Source organism: Ctenopharyngodon idella, chromosome 4 (genome assembly GCF_019924925.1).
Source record: "Ctenopharyngodon idella isolate HZGC_01 chromosome 4, HZGC01, whole genome shotgun sequence".
NCBI lineage: Eukaryota > Metazoa > Chordata > Actinopteri > Cypriniformes > Xenocyprididae > Ctenopharyngodon > Ctenopharyngodon idella.
Genome location: NC_067223.1, coordinates 13,397,046 through 13,410,981, shown reverse-complemented (window position 1 = coordinate 13,410,981; position 13,936 = coordinate 13,397,046). Strand labels below are relative to the sequence as shown.

The window sequence follows — 13,936 nt, the reverse complement described above, 5'->3', positions numbered from 1 at the left end:
AAAATCTCTAAACAACTTGGGATTTGTGCTTTTAAAAACAATGAAACACTAATTTGCACAATATTTGTGAAAAGTGCCATATTTAAAGGGATAGTTCACCCAAAAATGAAACTTCTGTCGTCATTTACTCACACTCATGTCGTTCCAAGCTTGTAAGACTTTCGTTCATCTTCAGAACACAAATGAAGATCTTTTTACTAAAATCTGAGAGCTTTCTGTCCCTCCATAGACAGCTACGCAACTACCACTTTGACGCTTCAAAAAGTTGAGAAAGAGAACTAATCCATATGAATCAAGCAGTTTAGTCCAAATTTTCTGAAGAGACAACGAAATGTTCTGAAGATGAATGAAAGTCTTACACGTTTGGAACAACGTAAGGGTGAGTAATTAATGACAGAATTTTCATTTTTTGGTGAACTAACCCTTTAATGACCGTGCATGTACAGTATAATAAGGAATCAGTGTGTTTGTATTAGTTGCTGATGCAGCTCAGATGGTCAAGATCTGGTCAGATGATCAGATGGGCAGCTAAACTCAGTCATTAGCCATCAAATTGTCTGATTATGATCTGCTTCTTTCTATCATTGCCATCTTGTGTGTGTGAAAGTGTGTATGAGTATCTTCCATCAGAGTTTGCAGGTCACCTTTAAACCTGACAGCATCCTGACAGTGAGTTAGTGCCGTACTTAAGGCTGAAGTAGCGCATGTGCACGTGTTTTTGAACATATATGTGTTGTGTGTTTGCGCAAGTCTGTTGTTTTTGGCCAGAGTTGCAGGACAGATGCAGATAATCCTGCGACCACCTGCAATGCAGAGCAAAATATTTGCAGCAAACATATGAATCAGAAAGCGCTTTCGATGACATCCCTATCTCGTTGTTTGTGAGTTTGAGAGATGTGAAGCCTTTTTTGTCGTTCTGTCTTCAAGGTGACGCGTTTGTCGGCTAGTTTCAGATGTAATGTGATCTGAGGGACAATATGAACGGATGGAGACGCAGAGGGAAAACCGAGACGGATGAATAATGACAGCCTGGGTCGCCCAAAGAGAGAGCGTGTGCACGTTCATTTCGCACAAGGACAGTGATACAAAGATGAAGAGGGACAGAACAGGAAATTGAAGAATGCAGATTCGTCTCAAGAAAGAGTTTGGATAATGAAATCAGCTCTCTCTCTCTCTCTGTGTGTGTGTGTGTGTGTGTCCACATTCAGTATGCAATTAGAGTGCTGTGTCGGCATCACGCCACCAGGCTGCTGACACACTCATAAAAAGCCCCACAAACAACTCAAACACACACACAGCATTGGTCCAGTGAAGTATAATGCAGTTAGTAGTCATATTCACGACTCTAGGTTGGCTTTTGCCTAAATTGTGGGGAACGATTATCCCCTCAAGGACAGTAAAACTTGTTATTCACCTACAACAGAAGACAAGCAAACAGTCCCCATGAGGAAAATGCCTTAATAAACAGACTAAATAATGGAGGTTTTCTGTGAAGGTTAGGGGATAAAAATATCAGTAGCTCAGTATAAAACCAATAGAAGTCAATGGAAAGTTCCCACCATGACAGAAAAAACAAACATGGGCTATTAGACTCCAATCTCATAGCGATTTAGCTCTGATTCAATGTTCTTGACCTACAATCCTGGGACCAGACACAGAGATGACCACTTTTACAGCACTCACCCACACACCAACTCACACACCCCTCTGATGAATTATAGAAGGAGAACATGACAAACACATCTTGACTTGTCTGACTAAGTGGAAAGCCAGACATACGGGTGAAGACGCTCTTTATTTTGTGGTTTCTGACTGAATCAGTCATCTGAGTTGAAGGAAACACTTAGAATTTATGTACAGATACCTTAAAGGTCTAGTTCACCCAAGAATGAACATTCACCCTCATGTTTTTCCAAACCTGTATGACTTTCTTTCTTCTGTGGAACACAAAAGAAGATATTATGAAAAACATCTCAGGGGTTTTTTTTATCTAGTGAAAGTCAATTGTTGTTTTGGACCCCACTGACTTTCATTATATGTTTCAAAAGTTGTTCTTTTGTGCTTCACAGAAGGAAAGACATACATTTGGAACAACATGAGGGTAAGTAAATGAGATAGAATTTACATTTTTGGGTGAACTGTCCCTTTAAGAACAACTTTTACACAACACACACACAAACTTTGTCCAGTAATTGTTAGCGCTTTTTCACATCTGTAAAAGAGGATTAGGCTGCTACAACAGTGTTGAACCTATCTGACAAAAGAGCTTAAGGCCACACACAGACACACACACACACACACACACACACACACACACACATTCATTACATCATAGATGAATGGGAAAGATCATTCTGTGGTTGTTTGGGTGCAGTGAGTCAGAATATTTCATTTTAAGTTCTCACAGACACTTCTGTCTAATTCAGTAATGTGTTTTAAGTTGTTCGATCAGACTAAGAAAATGTAACACAGAACATTTAATTGCTGAACTTTCTGCTATGCTAATATATTCTTCATTTTCTGCTGTCTTTTAAAGAGTTTCGTTGCCATCATAGTAATTGTTACTTGAAAAACAGCAAAATAATAATTAGAGGATTAAATGCTTGAGCAAAAGAGAAATGAGAAAATGCCAGCAAAGTTAATCAGAGAAAGTGGACAATCTGCCCTGATGTCCGTGTCCGGTGGGAAGGAAACACACACACTTCCTCTCAGTCCACATAAACAAACACACACACTCAATCAATTCATATCAGCAGTTGATTAATTAAGTCACCCAAATACATTGTAAATATTGAACTCTTAGTGAAAAGCTAATTCAAACCATAATAAGATTGAAGCTTTGTCTCTTTCAGCAAGAGAAATATGATGAATGAACAGGACTCTTACAAAAAAGCACTGTACATGGTACAGTGAGGGTATCAGATGGTAAAAACATGTGACATTGATACATATAGTATTTAGATGATACTCCAAGGTACTTCAAAGAATACCATGGAATTACCATGGCAGATGTAAAAAAAAAAAAAAAAAAAAAAAAATTTCCATGGGACATGTCCAAAAAACCTGCCATTTCCATGGGATGTCAAACAAAACAAAAACGTGGCATTTCCATGGGACATGTCCAAAAAACATGGCATTTCCATGGGACATGTCCAAAAAACATGGAATATACAAGGGACATTTAAAAAAAAACATGGCATTTCCATGGGACATCTAAAAAAGCATGTCATTTCAATGGGACATGTCCAAAAAACATGGGATTTCCATGGGACATCTAAAAAACATGGCATTTCCATGGGACATCTAAAAAACCATGGCATTTCCATGGGACATCTAAAAAAATATGGAATTTCAATGGGAGATGTCCAAAAAACATGGAATTTCCATGGGACATCTAAAAAACATGGCATTTCCATGGGACATCTAAAAAAAACATGGAATTTCAATGGGAGATGTCCAAAAAACATGGAATTTCCATGGGACATCTAAAAAACATGGCATTTCCATGGGACATCTAAAAAACCATGGCATTTCCATGGGACATGTAAAAAAACATGGAATTTCAATGGGAGATGTCCAAAAAACATGGCATTTCCATGGGACATCTAAAAAACCATGGCATTTCCATGGGACATCTAAAAAAACCATGGCATTTCCATGGGACATGTAAAAAAACATGGAATTTCAATGGGAGATGTCCAAAAAACATGGCATTTTCATGGGACATCTAAAAAAAAACATGGAATTTCAATGGGACATGTCCAAAAAAACATGTAATTTCCATGGGACATCTAAAAAACATGGCATTTCCATGGGACATCTAAAAAAAACCCCATGGCATTTCCATGGGACATGTCCAAAAAACATGGCATTTCAATGGGACATGTCCAAAAAACATGTAATTTCCATGGGACATCTAAAAACCAAACCATTTCAATGGGACATCTAAAAAAACCATGGCATTTCCATGGGACATCTAAAAAAGTCCAAGTCCAAAAAATAAATAAATAATGGGAATGTTTCAATATAACATGGTAATTTAATATGATTAATTATATGAAAAATGTTTGTTAGAATGAAATTCAATTGCAAAATAAATAAATAAAATGGAAATAAAACAAACAATATATTGATTTCTAAAGCCACTTTTTCTAATGTCTGTTCACTGAGTTACTCACCTGCCACAATAATGCAATGAATTATTTTCATGCATTTTTATTAAATAATCAGCATATCATGTTAATTCAATTTAATTTTTAATAAACTGAGAGCCTCTGTATTTTTTTTTTTTTTTTGCTAATGGGAAATGGTTCAAAATAAAAAATCTGGCTGTGTTTTTGTGTTGGCGAGGATCTGATGGCCTGTATTCATCCAAATGGAGCCCTGTCATCTTTATTGACTAAAAACATCTTTTTTATTACTGTATATGTGGTTTTATGAGTGAGAGCATTTGAGTCGTAGTCTGACTTATGGTTTTGTGTGCTCAGAGCGGAGATAAGGAAACTGATGTGTTTTAGAGTATGTTACGGGCAGATAGAGACAGATTAATCCTCCGGTATACCATAATCCTCGGCTGATGGACAGCTGCAGATATGTGACTGTGTGATCATGGCTCGGAGGAAACAGGCCTGCTGGGAATGAGCAGCGCAAGGTCATGTGTACAGCTGGGCTAGTTAATAATCCAGAGTTTTAATATACAGATATTTCTTTGTTTCAGTAATGTCTATATATTATTTAATACTGTTCATTGGCTGAGTTTAGGAGGCTAAAACATTCCTGCTTTGCTCATTTAGTTCTCTGATTTCCCCAAGGACTAAACAAGATCTCTGTGCCTCAGGTTCTTTAGTTTCCCGGCTCTCCGGAATAAAACATTGCCATTAGATCCTCATCTATCAGCAGAGAGACATTTCATCAATGTGTACAGCCTCAGATCTTCACAGTTTAATATTCATAAAGCTGCCCACTACATGGTTTGTCTCAAACAATGGCTAGCTGTCTGATGAAGCGGGTGAGCTGAAGGTCACGCAGTGGAGAGAGGGGGCAGGTGCTGTGCCACCGTCAATGTTGTTGTCAGCATATGGGAAATTATAGCAGGTGTGTGTCCAATGGACCGCCAATTTAATAACAGCAAGATCCACCTGGATGCAGGTGGGATAATTTTAGTGCATGTTCAGGCAGAGTGAATCCATATTCAACCTTGTTTGCAGACCATTGTTTCTGGTTGTAATGAGTTAGCAGGCAAGATAAGCTCAGTATTTGAGGTCAGTTAGATTATTTTTTTTAGAAGAAATTAATATTTTTTTTTTTAGTGATGATGCATTAAATTGATCAAAAGTGACACTATAGACATTTATAATTCTACAAAAATATTTATATTTCAAATAATTGCTATTTTATTCATTAAACAATCCTGGAAAAAAAGTGTATGAAGGTCTCCACAAAACTAATAAACCGTTTTCAACTTTGATACTAATAAGAAATGTTGTTTGAGGAGGCGATTAGCATATTACAATGATTTCTGAAGGATCATGTGACACTGATGACTGCACTGTAAAAAGTAATTGTTGGTTTAACTTAAAAAAGTAAGTTACCTGGTTGCCTTAAAATTTTGAGTTCATTGACATTAAAAATTTGAGTTAATACAATGAAGGCGATTGGTTTAATCAACAGAAACACAAAATATTATGTTATCTGAATCACATTAATTATTGAAGTTTGATTTGACAAAAGAAAAAATGTTGTGATAACAAATCATGAATATTATTTTTTACAGTGTGGAGTAATGATTCTGAAAATTCAGCTTTGAATCACAGGAATAAATTACATTTTAAAAATTATAATATAGTAAAATTTAATATATTTCACAATATTAGTATTTTTATTATAATTATTGATTACATAAATTCAACCTTGGTGAGCAGAAGAGATTTCTTTCAAAAACATTTAAAAATCTTACCAACCCCCAATTTTTAAACATCATGATGATTGAAAAAAATAATAATGAACAATTCTCATTGTTGTTCATTGTTCATTTTACACAATATGTATTCAAATGATCCTAAAATTAACCAAAAAGTACATATTTATTTGCCATTGACAGGGTTTCTGGTAGTTTTTGAACTGTGAATGGTTTTTGGGGTGATGTTGCCCATTTCAAAATGGCCGATATTAGCCAAGTAATCAGAGTATACATTTGCAGAAAACAAAGAATAGCATTTACTGGCCATAAAATGGCCTGAACTTTCCTTTGTTAAAGTTCTCGGCCTGTCCCTAAAAAAGTTTGACAACCCTTTTGACGTTAGAAAATTGAAAAAAGTTTGTTTTTGGCTCCATAACCTGGCTCAGATGGAATCTGCACACTTTTTTTCCCACATATTCAGAGCTAATTTCATGAGAAAATCAGCCTAAATATTTAGTAAACACAATAAGAGAGCAGGATGTGGAGAACCTGAATGACAGGTCTTTGAATTCTGCGGGCTCGTATTCCATGCGGGCATATTTATAACTAAATATGCACGATTATAAAGGATTACTTCCTCATATGAGCGATAAACTGGCATGCAGATGCAAGGGATTTGAACATTTCTAAAAGACCAATTAAATCACATAAACCCATCTCTCGCTATCACTCGCGCGCTAATGACGACCCCTCAGGTTGTCGACCCTGCTGATCCAAACTGTCTGTTTCTTGTCCAACAGTCTCTCTATCCCTCATTAACACACCGTCCTCTGTCGCTCTCATTTTCCTTTCATCCGTTCCTTCCCAGCGGTCTCGGTTTCATTCGGATCCCTTACCTCGAGCTGGATTAAACAGTCAGACATCAGACGCTCTGAGAACGCTGTGCACTTACAGGCATCAACACACTTTTAAACAAAACTCGCTTTGTGCGAAAACACATATGACTCTTAACATAACACAAATACACGTTATAAGTCAAGATAACGTTACATGAGCGCGAATAAACGTACTAAATCTGTCAGTCCTAGCACTGGTACAGCAGCATGGCACAGAGACTGCTTTCATAGGACACCATTTCAGCAGTGCCGGTCATTAGCTTTCATGTAGTGTTATTTCAGCAGTGCCGGTCACTCTCTGCGGACTGAGAGACAAACTGTATAAAACTATTACTGTCAGTTACAACATGGCAGAGCGTCTACACATGCATTAGCATGCTTAAATTATTCATTGATTGCAACACACACTTTAGAGATGTATGTGTGCGTTCTGAGGTGGTGAGTTGGAATTGAATTTATTGTTTATATGGAGATTTGTTGGATGGCTTTACGGCTTTGCATTATTAAAGACATGCCCTTTTACTGAGGGCATCCATTCAGGCAAATGTGTGTGTGTGTGGCCATATGAACACTACACTATCGATTCAACAAAACCTGCCTTGTCAGGATTGGTTGCATTTGCTTCAGCCTGATTGGCTATTCTAACAGTCCATCTCTCTCTTTCTTTGTTTTTGTTGCAGTTATGAGGCGGAACCCGTTCGCAGCGGAGGGCTGCTGTCGGAAAGGCTCCAGAAACGCCCTACAGGAGCTGTACAACCCCACACAGGTATCAATTTGTCATAATATATATATAAATTACAGTGAAATGTGGTGACAGTGTTTAAATAAGAATATGGTGACAATGAGTTCATCATAAGTAACCTTTTTATAAACCATGGCCAATAAACCACACCATCAGGAGACGTTTACACGACACCGTTTTCAACTAAAAATGGACTTTTAATGCATTTTGGCCTGTTATTTACACGACAACGGCGTTTTGGGGGCCAGAAAATGCACATTTTCTAAACATTTTGCTGCTTTATAGTCTAAGGTCACTTGTTGTAATAATCCAACCTCATCGTTTGTTCAGACAAAAGTGCTTCATGCTTTCGCCATCTTGATTTTTTGGTGGGTTTAAAAATTGCGTCCCCCCAGTAAATCACGCCCCGTGGTAAATTGTGTCCCCCAGTAAAACCAAAACTAGTTCCGGGGGGTGGGGGTGGGGAGTCACTTCAACCCACGGACAAAAAAAAAAACAAAAAAAAACACAACAGTGTAAAAGTAGCCCAATTGACCCTTCGCCGGGGGTTTGATTGACAGGCGATCTAACCAATCATAACGGTGAATTCGCCATTATGTCCGACAAAGCAGACAGGGGAGTTAGCAGTTTAACGTAGATGGACTTGAACCTGAAAAATGGTGTGTACTGACGTCTTTCCGCGGTTGAAACAATATTCTTTCTGATGTCCGTTCATGTTTATTTGATGCTATAAATTAACTAGTAGGAAGAGATGATCTGTTCACGAGCCGCTTGATCTGAGGCGCTACAGCGATCTGTCACGACACATTGAAGAGCCACAAAACGGTATTTATTGTTTAAATTTCTTTAAAAATTACAATATTTGAAATTTGAGAGTTTGTTTCATATCGGAAGTAACCTTCTCTGCCTTGTCTGTCGACGCGTTGTCAGTGTCCTCTTTGCTCCGCGATGTACCTTTTTCACTGCGTGAGAACATGATGTATGGCGAGAGATCGGCATGGCTTGTCGGACATAGCAACAGTATCTAAAGGGGGCGGGTCTTTGCGAACGGTCAATTCTGTGGGAAAACCGTGGACATGGCAACACTGGCTGCGTCCGAAATCTTAAAGATGCTGCCTTCGGACGATGCATTCCAAGATAGGAAGGCATCAAGGCACATCTTAGCTTCACTTCCTGTCTCCTTAGATACCTTCATCTGATCGATTTTTGAAGGCAGCATAGATGTATCCTTCGCTGCCTTTGATATCCCACAATCCTGTGCTTTCCATTATGTGATAATTGAGCTTAAAATAAAGATGCTGTCTGAAAGTTGCACTTGGTTGTCAGTTTCTGTGTAAATGTATGTTTTTGACCAATATTTTCCACTTCTGATGTCATTTCTAACGAGAAATTAGATCATTAACCATTGTGCTGCCGCAGCAGTCTGTCCGAAATTAGTTTCGTGAGGTTCCTTCATGCGCAAACACTACCTACAAAGTTACTGCCTGATAAGTCAGCGAGGCAACAAGTCAGCTGCCTAAGTTTTCGGATGCGTATGTGTTTCTTTACAAAGTGACATCGCCAACTACTGGCCTGGCATGCATAATACAGCGTTTTTAAGACGTTTTTGCGGATATGTGTGAACGGGGATCGTTTGGACAACATTGTCGTCTATACACAAAAACGCAAAGGAAAAACGTTTTTTGTTTTAAGTACATCGTTGTCGTGACATACACGACATTAAATAATACAATAAACATTATTTAAATAACATGAACTTTAACATAAAACATTCAAATGTACATAACCGAAAAATAAAAGGAAATAAAATTATTTAAATAAAATATATGTGATGCATCACGCAGGGACTTTTTACTGTTTTTTCAACAGTAGATTTTAAGGTGGCTCATATTTTAACTTAATAAAAATATATAATTTATACATAATACATAATTTTAACAATAATATGTACTGTCAAATACGTGTATTTTCTTGTTCAGTATTCATACACATATAGATTTAAACTAAATTATATGGTAATTCAAACTTTTTAGTTGCAAAACCAAACATTTTACAGTAAAATGACATATGACGCTAAGCCACATATAATTTTAACTGTGTATGGAAAGATAACAGGTTTTTACTGTAGCATTTTTACAATATTTTTCCATAAAAATTAAATTTTTTATGTTTCACGTTAAATATAAATTAGTAAAATATATAGGTAAAATATACAAGTAAAATATCCCACTTATGCATAACAATGATATTGCCTTTATTTTATATTCACTAGTATATAGATGAACTCATGGCTCTACAATGGCATTCACAAGCAATTTTAATTCAATCGGATTTCATATTTCATAGTGAAACATGATAAACAATAACAAAAATGTAGGGGATGTCAAGTCCATCCAGTCAATCCGTAATTAATCCCCTGAATTTTTGCAGGAATTGATTGGATCTTTAAAATATTAAAAATAAATGATATATATATATATGAAAAAAAATTGAGAAATGTCTGACAAAAAGAAAAGTTGTTTCTGTGGCAGGGCAAGTTACGAATATATATATATATATATATATATATATATATATATATATATAGATTTTTTTTTTTAAATTTGGAATAACATGCACCAATGAATAGTTCACAATAATGTCAGTCTCACGTATTAGGGAGTAAATCAGGTCAGTTTTGATTTCACGGGTCTATAAGTTTTGGTCTTCTCTGCATTGAGGTCAGCTGGAAAGTATAACCTCTGGACCGTCAGAGGAATGCCTGAGCATGTTACTATGGAAACATTCACATTTCATTTCCAATGTAAAACACGCACGTCTAGAGCTTAGCTGAGCAGATCCGCTCGACCACAAAGCGAACATTATGCGAGGATTGATTTCATCCGGTTTAATTTCACCTCTCTCTCTGTCTTTATTTCTCACGCTCACCTTCCTGCACGTTTTCATCCACCTCCACCTTTCCGTGATTGATCGTATACCCCTGTCTGTTCTTTGTCACATGACCGATCGTCCTGTTCCAGAAAGCAAGGAAAGAGGGTGTAGCTGTAATAGTTTGTTTTCATCTCATGTTCAAAAACTCTTTCACCTTGAGAAAACAGTCTCAGTGCTGTCAGAACGTTTTGCACATAAAGGAAGCTGAGAACTCCAAAATGTCACAGCACAAGTAGGCAGTAGGTGGTCTCGTCTGGCACTACAAACACACATTTGTCTTTTTATCCATTTCAAATGCATTTATACTGAGTTAATGATATTCTCTATTCCTTAAGGGAATATTCTGGGTTCAGTACAAGTTAAGCTCAATAAACGGCATTTGTGGCATAATGTTGATTACTACAAAAATACATTTCCACTTGTTTCTCCTTTTCTTTAAAAAAAGCAACAATGACACTTACAATAGATTGCATAAGTGCCTGTCCTCTTTTTCTGGTTCTGGAAGTATTTTTTTCCTTCATTTCCCCCCTAGGGATTTTAAAATAGTCTTTGTTAAAGAGTTATAAGCCATGAACCAAGCTACGAGGTGAATCACAACACTACAAACTTTGATTTGGAGCAAAAAAGTATTTGAAAATCAAACATACTTAACGGCTTTAGTGAGGGAACTACAATCCCATGAAGCATTGCAAACTACATAATAGAATTAAAAGAGGAGAAATATAAAACTCATTTACAAATGTTGATTATATGTATAAAAAACAATATATTTTAAGTTTATTGCAAAATATGCATATATACTGTATATATATATATATATATATATATATACACACACAAACATTTCAGAGTGTTGAGAGTGTAAGTAGATCAACTCGATTATGTAATCGCAGTGCTTCATGGGAGTGGGCGGAACTAAAGACTTGTTGACCATTTTTGCTTTTTCCGACTCTCTGATTGGTGTAATTTTCTGTACAGCATCATGGGTAATGTAGTTTTTCACCAGGAATTCTACTGTTAAACAAGATTATTTTAAAAATAAGCTGAAATAATGCGAGTTGACGGCTTCAGCAGAAGCAAATACCATTGATTAACAACCTTGAAGCTCTCAGTAAGTCTTTAAGGTTTATAAGTTATTGTACAAAATCAATTTCCTTATGGAGAAAGTGAATAGAGTTTTTACTTCGGGAACCCAACTGTTATTGGGCAAATCTGTGAAATAGTATAGTTTCAATAGTATAGACACAATATGTAATGATTTTAGTGTAAAAAATCACTTATTAACCTTTTATGTGTAAACTTATATCCGTTTTACAACTTTGTTGCAATACGACGGAACGCCAAAAACCCTAAAACCCCAAAAGGACTGTAAAAATGATCTAAACAGGTTTACGGCTCAAAGCTTCATATATTTGCCTTTAAGTCCTCCAAAAATTGGCCCCATTCACTTCCAATGTAAATGCACTATAACCTCGATTTTTTATGCTACAGATGTGTTTGACTGAAATTAACTTGTATTGAACCTGGAATGTTCTGACATAAACAATATGCGTGTTAGCGTGATTTTAGTGTGGGGAAAAATCACTTACTAATCTTTTATGTATAAACTGATCCAGTTTTACAACTTTGTTGCCATGATGACAGAATGCTGTAAATCCCAAAACAACAATAAAAATAAAGCTTTAAATAGGTTTACAGCTCAAATAAATTACGTTTTAACTGAATAATTAATCTAAGTGCTTTTTCTGCCTTCAAGTCCTCCAAAAATCCTCCCCATTCACTTCCATTGTAAGTGCCTCACTGCAACCTCGATTTTATATGCTACAAATGTTGATGATTGAGATGAACTTGTATTGAATATTCTCATTTAGAGATTATTTACTATGTTTATTTAGCCGTTTTCCTCTTTGTGACCATTGGCTGCTCCTCACATGTAGCTAATTTCAGCCTTTGCTATCGTTGTAGGAACATTTAGTCCCCACAATTTAGACAAAACCCCAACCCCCACCACACACACTGGTTTTGATGTAAATTCAAGCCTTTTAAAATGAACTAAATCCCTGGTGGATTCTAAGTGAGTCTGAATGCATGTACAGTATATTTTGACTGTGTTTTCCATATGCAGCAGCACGAATGTAAAGTTTCATTCATTTTTCCACAAATATGACTCTTTCTTTTTGACCACTCGCAAAGAATTTGTCATACGATACTCATGAAGGCAACAGAGTTTCATTGAGTTTGGAGACACTTTTACAGGGTACATTTTAAAAAGGCAGTTCTTATCTTGTGAATTTAAATACTCTCCCCTCTCTCACACACACATGTAAGTTAGCTTTACTGTGAAAGCAGCCACATTCATTCAGACTATAGAAACACTATACTGGAGATTCAGGTTACTGTAGGCACTCAGATGTGTGCACTTAATAGACCAGAATACTTTACATACATTACTTATACAGTATGTGCTGTTATGAGGTTGTAATGCTCAACAAGCATTGTACTGTATATATACATAAACCATGCAGCTTTTATTATTCCGCCAGGAACTGTGACAGGTACTAAAACTATTACACAGACTATTATAGCAGATTATTCTCTCTCTCTCTCTTATTCTTTTACAGGCTGTTCTCTCTGAGCAAAGCTCTTTAGTCAGGCTGTAATGTGCCTCTGTTCGGCTTTTACTGACCCTACTGGGTAATGAGACTTTCGCTCATCCGCCGAACGCTTCCGCTCTCTTTCAGTGTGAATGAGCAGGACAGTCTGCTCAGTAAATGTTACCATCTCAGCCCTAATGAGGAGAACACAAGAGATGCGCAGCTTAACTTTAAAGCTGCATTCACACTCCCAGTGACAAAGCGACACAATACTTTCAATAGAGAGCTGGCGAATTCCAGTGACACGAGTGACTGGATGTAGGAGTGTCCAGCAATGCGACAAAGTTGAGATATGTTTAACTTTATGCAAATGAAGAGCAACTTTCAGGAGCAACAACCAATAGGAGTGAAGACAGTGGAGCGCATGTGATTCGTCAATACATCCTGTAGTGGAGTGTCGAGGCAAGATAAAGAAGTTACTGTTTGCAACTTTCCTATCATTTTTGAGATGTCGCCTTGCTGAATCCAAGCCTGAATGGTTTCATGAAAGCAGATAGACCGGCGCTTGGCTTTCTTCGCAGATAAACAGTCACAATCAGGGCTTGGCATTAACTTTTTTGCTCACCAGCCACTGTGGTTAGTGGTTTTCCAAAGTTAGCATTTTTACTGGCCACAATTTTGACATAGATACCATGGGAAAAAACTGCCATATAGATATTTTTATCATCATCTCATAATTTGGCAGCAGGTACATTAGGCTGCTGTCACTTTAAGACCTGACGCACAGATCCATTATACTATTACACATGCGTTTTCTTTCTCAACTGTTTACGTTCACTTAAAACATAACTGACTGTGAATACTCGCCAAGACC

At 36.8% G+C, this 13,936-nt stretch overlaps 1 protein-coding gene across 6 annotated transcripts in view; it reads left to right on the top strand.

The window, feature by feature from the left end:
- The window catches only part of chst11 (carbohydrate (chondroitin 4) sulfotransferase 11), a 52,354-nt gene that overhangs the window by 19,939 nt on the left and 18,479 nt on the right, over positions 1–13,936 (top strand). For 4 of the 6 annotated variants that reach the window (XR_007929785.1, XM_051891078.1, XM_051891077.1 and 1 more), the window contains exon 2: positions 7,476–7,561. Coding sequence is in view for 3 of the 6 variants with exons in the window: in XM_051891078.1 (XP_051747038.1) it covers positions 7,476–7,561 (86 nt within the window). In the remaining 3 variants the exon portion in view is untranslated. Of the gene's footprint in view, positions 1–2,069; positions 2,102–7,475; positions 7,562–13,936 lie in introns of those variants that run through there. The other 2 variants (XM_051891079.1, XM_051891080.1) reach the window with 2 other exon arrangements.